Raw genomic sequence first — 7139 nt, forward strand, 5'->3', positions numbered from 1 at the left:
TATATATGCTATGTCCTGGAGAGTGGCATGATTTGTGTCATTTGCAGCACAATTTTTATGGATAGTATGTTTTTAACAATAACAAACCATATGAAAACAAGCAAAAATGAAATAAAAATAATGACTTTCTACTTCTTGTCTTTAAAAAAAGGTAATGAGTAAAAAGTACAGATAATTGTGTGAAAATGTAAGGAGTCGAAGTAAAAAGTAAGCTGAAGAATAATTACTCAAGCAAAGTACAGACAACTACAATTTCTACTTAAGTACACTAAAGTATTTGTACTTAGTTGCTTTACAACTCTGCAATACTACAATACTTTATACAAGCTGTTTAAAGTTTTATTTATTTATTCAACTGTTTGTGTTCTGGTTGTTTACCTGTGACGTCCTTCGGCGGGACGGTGATGTTTCCAGGGACGGAGGAGCCAGTTTGAAGCACAGCTCGAACCGTGACGTCACACCTTCCAGGACCGATGAAGACTACGGCCTGGTTCTGCCCGCTGTCCTTCACTTCCATCGAGGTCTCGCCTCCTTGCGACCGCTCCAGTCGGTAGCCTTGGATGATTACTGGTGTCGCTCCACCACCAACAGCCTCCTGAGGATGAGCTGAGTTACTGAGAGTTGAAAGGATTCACGTAAAGAAGACAAAAGTTCTTGTAAAACAAATGAGTTTTAAAGAAAAAAAACGTACCGAGCTCCACAATAAAGTAACACAACGATCATCAGAGGCAGACAGAGGCTGGATTCTCCTCCATAAGTCTAAGGTCACCAGTGGATCTGTTTAAACACAACCATTATTTGATAGAAAGTTCTAATAAGGTAAAGTTTTGATGGACAGGACTCATAATGTGAGTTTAACATACTTCCCTGTAAAATTGCAAAAAGTAGCAAAAGATAAAAAGAAATGAAAAGATGTCTTTGTTGGTTTGGTTGATAAAATCATGATGTCTTTCATTCATTGACTGCGTACTTGGTGGTTTAATTTGGGGCTTTTTATTGCTGACATTATTGTGATTGGAAAGCTGACTTAATTTGGGTTTGACCACATCCTGGTTCAGTACTCACATGTTGTGAAAAATGTGTTTGGTGTCCACTCTCCCCAGAGTCTGCCGTCGACAGAACAGCGCACCCTTGCAGAGTAATGCGTGTTGGGTTGGAGGTGCTCCACTTTGACTTTGCAGAAATCACTCCCACTGTTGCAAATCAGCTGGTGGGAAGATTTTAGGAGACATGTCATGCTTTTAAATTCTTCCTTTTTTACATTTAAATCCTTCAGTTGTGGTCTTTATAAAGTGGAACTGCAATTAGGTCTGAATTCATCCTTATTGTAACTTCACAAATCTTCCTTTCCCTCTTATTTGAGGATGTCTCCACTCCATTTTTTAAAACAAATTAATTCAAAGATGTCAACAAGACTTGTCCATCCAAGAGCCAGAGTCTGACCCAGAGCCAGAGGAGAAAGAAGACCACCAAACTATAGTTGGTAAGTCCAGACCTTATTTAGAAGTTCTGTTGGAAAAACTGTGATGTAATAGTTTAATAGGAAACAGAGAAAACTGAACACGTTGATAAATATGATGGACGATAAAGATATCTACGCAGCACCAGGAGAGATTAAATTCCAATTTTCTGCATCCTTAGAGACTCCAAGTCCACAACAAAATGCAATTAACGGCTTTTAAAATGTCCAGTTTTCGGTTCTGCAGCAGGTAGGACGTAAATTACCTCTGTGATGCTCCCTGGACTGGTTTGAACCTGACAGAAGAGATTCTTCAGATTTCCCTGAACACTCCAGGACAAGAGGACGTCCATCACCCCATGAATTACTTTGTCCCAGTCCAACACAGGAAGCACTAATGGCAGTGCAAAATATAAAAAGAGGGTTCGATTAAAACTCATATTTAAGTAGAACAACAAAAAAAACTGAAATGCTTCAGGTTTAAAATTGTAAGTCCCGTATTGTGTATTGTTAAAGGGGCAATATCATGTAAAATCAACATTTTTGAGTTTTATATCATGTTATAATGTTAAACTCTCATAAAAAACATGCCCAAAGCCTTGCTTTGACTCATTCATGCACGTTTGAGAAATCCTGCAGCGTTTTTACGCAGCCRTGCTGAGGAGCAAAACGACAGGTGGGGACTAGAAACGCCCCATGACTCCTGCAGGCTCTTGGCAGTAACAAAGCAAACTGAAAGTGAAACTTAAACTGTCTGCTGCTCTTAACACTACTGCTCACTCAGTGAAGCTCTTTTCAGATTCAAAATACCTTTGAGGAAATGTATTTTCAGATGCCAAGTAAACTGCATCATAGCGCACACACAGGGGGACAGAAGCAGAAGGAAGTTCTTAAAGAGACAGAGGCCAATTTCAAGGCGTTTAGAAGAGGAAGTGATGAGAAGATAAGCTTATTTTCTATTTAAACTTAAAAACAACATTTTAATAACAACTAAAGGTGATATAGATACTTTATTATGGTAAGAGTATTTAAATGCATGCCTGAGAAACACATAATATTGCCCCTTTAAATCGACCTCTGACCTCTGTCAGAGATGTTGAAGCTGTAGGACTCAGACTCCTCTCCCAGCTGGTCCTTCACCTCCACCAGGATGTTGTACTCCTGCAGCTGTGCCACAGCTGGAAAAGTACACGATGACGGCTCACAAATGATGGGAGCCTGGTCCGAGTTCCTGAAAGTTCACAGAAAAAGAGAACCAACACAGCTCTCTGTGATGTCCGATTTGCCACACAGTACTGGTCTGGTTCTAAAGCAGGACTCTAACTGTCCTAAGAGGCTAAACTCCAAAATGAACTCCGAGATCATGCATTCTCCTACAGAACCAGTTAAAACAAACCAAACTGGACCAAAGAATCTCTGCACTCTCCTGTGAATCCTGGCATTATGTGTGTTACTGTGCTTACTTTACGTAGAGCGTGTGTTTTTGTTTGTTGCGGTCAAACTGGTCTCGCACCCGCCCTGAATCCCAGCTGCAGGCGACGGTTTTCATGTCTGAGGTTGCACAGCTGAGGTTTCTGGGCTTCTGAGGAGGAACTACATGGTGGACGCGGTTATTCACATCCTCAATTCTTCATGAAGTGAACGAAACATGATCTTACTTACAGCTGATATTGTTTGCGGTATAAACAGTCTCGCCTGTTGAGTCAGTGCAAGTGACGGTCAATGTTTTAAAGCGGGTGGTTGGGATCGTCAGATTGTTTACAGAAATAGCTTTAACCCTGGCACCGACGCTCAGAAGAGGGTATGGGTTGTTGCTGAAAGTGATGCTTGTGATGCTGACTCCTGCTCGTGGAACGCAGCAGAACATGGCACTGCTTCCTTCCCTCAGCATTCGCTTGGAGGGGAAAATCCTTGTCTTGTGCTCTATTGTGACTCCTAAAAGACAGATAAAAATGAATCCGTTCAGCTGTATTAGTCTAAGTGCTGGCCAATATATACTCTGTGCATGGTCAAGATGTCCAAGAAATTAGACTATTGAACAAGTTCTAAAAGTCACAAGAAAAACAATTCTCGTGCCGTTTTTCAGACACTGTGAACATAACATGTTAGTTGATGCAAAAAAAATCCCCTGCTTACTTAACAACTATATCACTAAGTGACATCATTATCTTATCAGTGAAACTGCAGAAAGATGCAAAAACTTTGCATTTGATCTTAAACCACTCGTGAAAAACAAAGTGTGTCTCACCACGGTTGGTTGTCCAGTCGCTCCAAGGACTCGGGGCCGTTTGATTACAGAAGCTCCGTATCCTGACAGAGTGATCGACACACTCGAGAGGCAAGTCAGAGGTCCACGTCCACGAGTATTTATTGGAGTCTCCGGCCGGTACGCTCACATTTTCCTAGAGCAACAAACACACATCAGGTGTTAACTCTAATACAAAAGGATGAATAATAACACAAAAAGATAAGACAAAAGAGTTAGCTGTCCATTGTTGCAACATGGTGTTTACAGCAAAAGCACAATGGTAGCATCACAAATACTTAAYTACATACACTGAGTAAACAATACTAACCTGGTATCCACTGGTTACTAACCAGATATGTAACTGGTACTTACCTGGTGCTACCATTAAATTAATTAGGATAAAACAAAACAAGATTCAACCATTTCTGGTTATATGAAGCAAAAACACTGAAAAACTAGAAATGAAAATGAGTTTGTTGCAAATTTTGCCTAAATTTATCTTTTTTTATTTAAAGTTTGCAGTCAGTTTAAAATGAGCAAGTTTGTTCCAGTTTCTTTCATTTACAAATAAAATAAATAAATAAAAATGTGAAGGAACAGAAATGTTTTACAGAATAAAGAAAATAATTTTAAGACGCAGCTTTTGTAGATATTTTCACATACATATCTATTTTTAATCAATTTTTATGGAATGAAAATCAATTATTTTAAATTCAAATCAAACCAATTTTCACACAAGCGAACTACTCACAGCGTAAATAATGTTGTAGCTTTCAGTTCGGCTGATCTGGATCTCGCAAATGTCATTTTCTGAGGCTCCATAGTTTCTCAACCAGCTCACCACAAGGCTCTGCTTGTCACTAACAGCCTCCAAATGATGGATTGTTGGTTTTAGTGGTGGAGAACCTGGCACAAGATGAAAATACAGCTCATGAAAAACTACAGGAAGGAACTTTAAGACAACTTAAAACAAAAATCCATCTTACCAGCATCACTGCAGCTTTCAGCTTGGTGCTTAAAGAATATGAGAAACAACCTGAGCAGGTGGGAGCTGAACACTGTGACACTTTTCATCTCTGCAGCTGAAAAAACAGGACTAGGACTCTGGCCACTGACTTACTGGAAGCCTCATGACTCAGTGTTGAACAGTTTGCTTACTCTAAAAGTCAAAAAGAGTATTGCGTAAGACAGCACAGGAACTCATGGGCGGCGTGTAACTATCAAGACAGATCAATGTACAGCTCTTCACACGAAGAAAAAGCACAAACTGAATGTTTACCACGGTACTTTTATATACACAATATTAATATGGCACATTACAAGCATGTTTCAGGAGATTAAAAGACGAGACTTAATAAAAAACAAACTAAACTTGGCAGTGCATGAAGCATTGTTAACACCAGTCAACAATGAACCCATTTTTTACATCCATTACAGCGTCAGCAAAGTTTTTGGCACTTTCGAGAGAGTTTAAAAAAAAAGCAGGAATACTGTATAAGATCAAAGGTGTGCGTGGATAGCATTTTCATAAAAATAAACATATATTAAATATACTGTATATACAATAATGTCAGTTTGTTTCTCAGATGCGTACAATCACTTTTAAATATACATTAAAGGCAACACAGAAAAACAAGGAAAATATATAAACAACACATTAATCTGATGTGGGATTGATTGACTTTCAACTTATTTTCATTTTAAGTGCTCTTGCAAAAATTACATCAAAAATAAGGGTCCTAATTTAATTAGTGTTTTAGGTGTTTTTAACACAAATGTACCTTTGCCTTCACACAAGTGCAACAAACAAACATAGTCGCAGTAAAAAAAACAACAACACAAGAACAGGTACTGAAGCTGCTTCGCCAAGAGTGTTTTTTTTTTTTGTCAAAAATAAAAAAGGCACAATGGTTTCRTCACTAGACATAGACGGATTTAGATTCACAAAAAAAAGGCACATACTTTGGGGACGTCTTTCTGACAACTTGTATGGTATGAATCTTGTGCCAGCAGGAACTAAATCTGAATTGCTCACATTGAATCTGAATGTGCATAATTTGAAATTGAATGCATTGGTTTGAAAATAAATTTCACTAAATTGAAACTAAATTTAATGATTTGTATCTGAATTAATTTGCTTTGAAACTGTATTTTGGTCTATTAAAAATTCAGTTTGACTACTTTCACTTTCAGTTCTCCATAATTCAATTTCAGTTCCAAAATTCAGATTTTTGTGTCACATCCTGGTCTTAGAGAAAGCCAGCCAGAGTAATCAAACACAGATCAACAGATTTATGTTTCACTTTGGTGAAATTTCTCTTCTGTGTGTAACAGAGTTGATGTAAATGTAACATTTTCTATAGGTAAATTTAATCACTGCAATAAAATAACTTTGTCTGTTTTTGTCACTTTTACGGTGGGTTGCATCAACTCTGTTTCGTTACAGAAGGGAAACTTCACCAAAGTGARACATAAATCTGTGGATCTGTGTTTGATTACTCTGCCTGGCTTTCTCTAAGACCAGGATGTGTGACACAAAAATCTGAATTTTGGAACTGAAAGTGAAATTACTCAAACTGATTTTTTAATAAACCAAAATACAGTTTCAAAGCAAATTAATTCTAATAAAAACTTTAAAATCAGTTTCAAATCATTAAATTCAGTTTCAATTTAGTCAAATTCATTTTCAAACCAATGCATTCAATTTCAAATTATGTACATTCAGATTCAGTCTGCGGCACGGTGGCTCAGTTGGTAGAGCTGATGCCTCTCAGCAAGAAGGTCACAGGTTCAAATCCTGGTCTGGGGACCTTTCTGGGTAGAGTTTGCATGTTCTCTCCGTGCATGCGTGGGTTCTCTCCGGGTACTCCGGCTTCCTCCCACAGACCAAAAACATGACTGTTARRTTAATTGATAACTCTAAATTGTCCCTAGGTGTGAGTGAGAGAGTGAATGGTTGTTTGTCTCGTTTGTCTCTATGTGCGGCCCTGTGATGGACTTGCAACCTGTCCAGGGTGTACCCCGCCCCTCGCACTGTGACTGCTGGATATGGGCACCAGTGACCCACGCAACCCTGAAAAGGAAGAAGCGTGTACAGAAAATGGATGGATGGATAGATTCAGTCTGAGCAATTTAAATTCACTTCCTRTTGGCACAAGATTTATCCCATAAACTTGGCTTTAAATAAATATTCAGATTTTAAATTAACTCAAAGTGACAATCCAGATCCTTTAAAGTGGAGCTTTGTAGAAAAGTACAGTTAGCATCTTACCTGCTGTAGATAGGTTTTTGAAATAACCTCAGTGAAGGAAAAAAGTTTCAGTCTGACAAGAGTGATGAGCTAATGACTAGTCTGAGTGGGGTCAAGACCAAAGGGGATTGTTTCCATCTTAAAACAACTCAGTGGCAGTAGCGGTAGCTAGCTGTAGCTCA

At 38.5% G+C, this 7139-nt stretch overlaps 1 protein-coding gene across 1 annotated transcript in view; it reads right to left on the bottom strand.

The window, feature by feature from the left end:
* Positions 1-4821, bottom strand: part of osmr (oncostatin M receptor) — a 9239-nt gene extending 4418 nt beyond the window's left edge. The window contains exons 1-10 of the mRNA XM_014011771.1: positions 4694-4821; positions 4459-4613; positions 3708-3861; positions 3122-3394; positions 2923-3052; positions 2542-2690; positions 1726-1853; positions 1066-1207; positions 692-777; positions 379-595 (exon numbers count right to left, since the gene is read on the bottom strand). Of these exons, the coding sequence (XP_013867225.1) occupies positions 379-595; positions 692-777; positions 1066-1207; positions 1726-1853; positions 2542-2690; positions 2923-3052; positions 3122-3394; positions 3708-3861; positions 4459-4613; positions 4694-4781 (1522 nt within the window). The 5' untranslated portion in view covers positions 4782-4821. The remainder of the gene's footprint in view (positions 1-378; positions 596-691; positions 778-1065; positions 1208-1725; positions 1854-2541; positions 2691-2922; positions 3053-3121; positions 3395-3707; positions 3862-4458; positions 4614-4693) is intronic.
* Positions 4822-7139: the final 2318 nt, after the last annotated feature.

The sequence above is a fragment of the Austrofundulus limnaeus genome, unplaced genomic scaffold (assembly GCF_001266775.1).
Source record: "Austrofundulus limnaeus strain Quisiro unplaced genomic scaffold, Austrofundulus_limnaeus-1.0 Scaffold84, whole genome shotgun sequence".
NCBI lineage: Eukaryota > Metazoa > Chordata > Actinopteri > Cyprinodontiformes > Rivulidae > Austrofundulus > Austrofundulus limnaeus.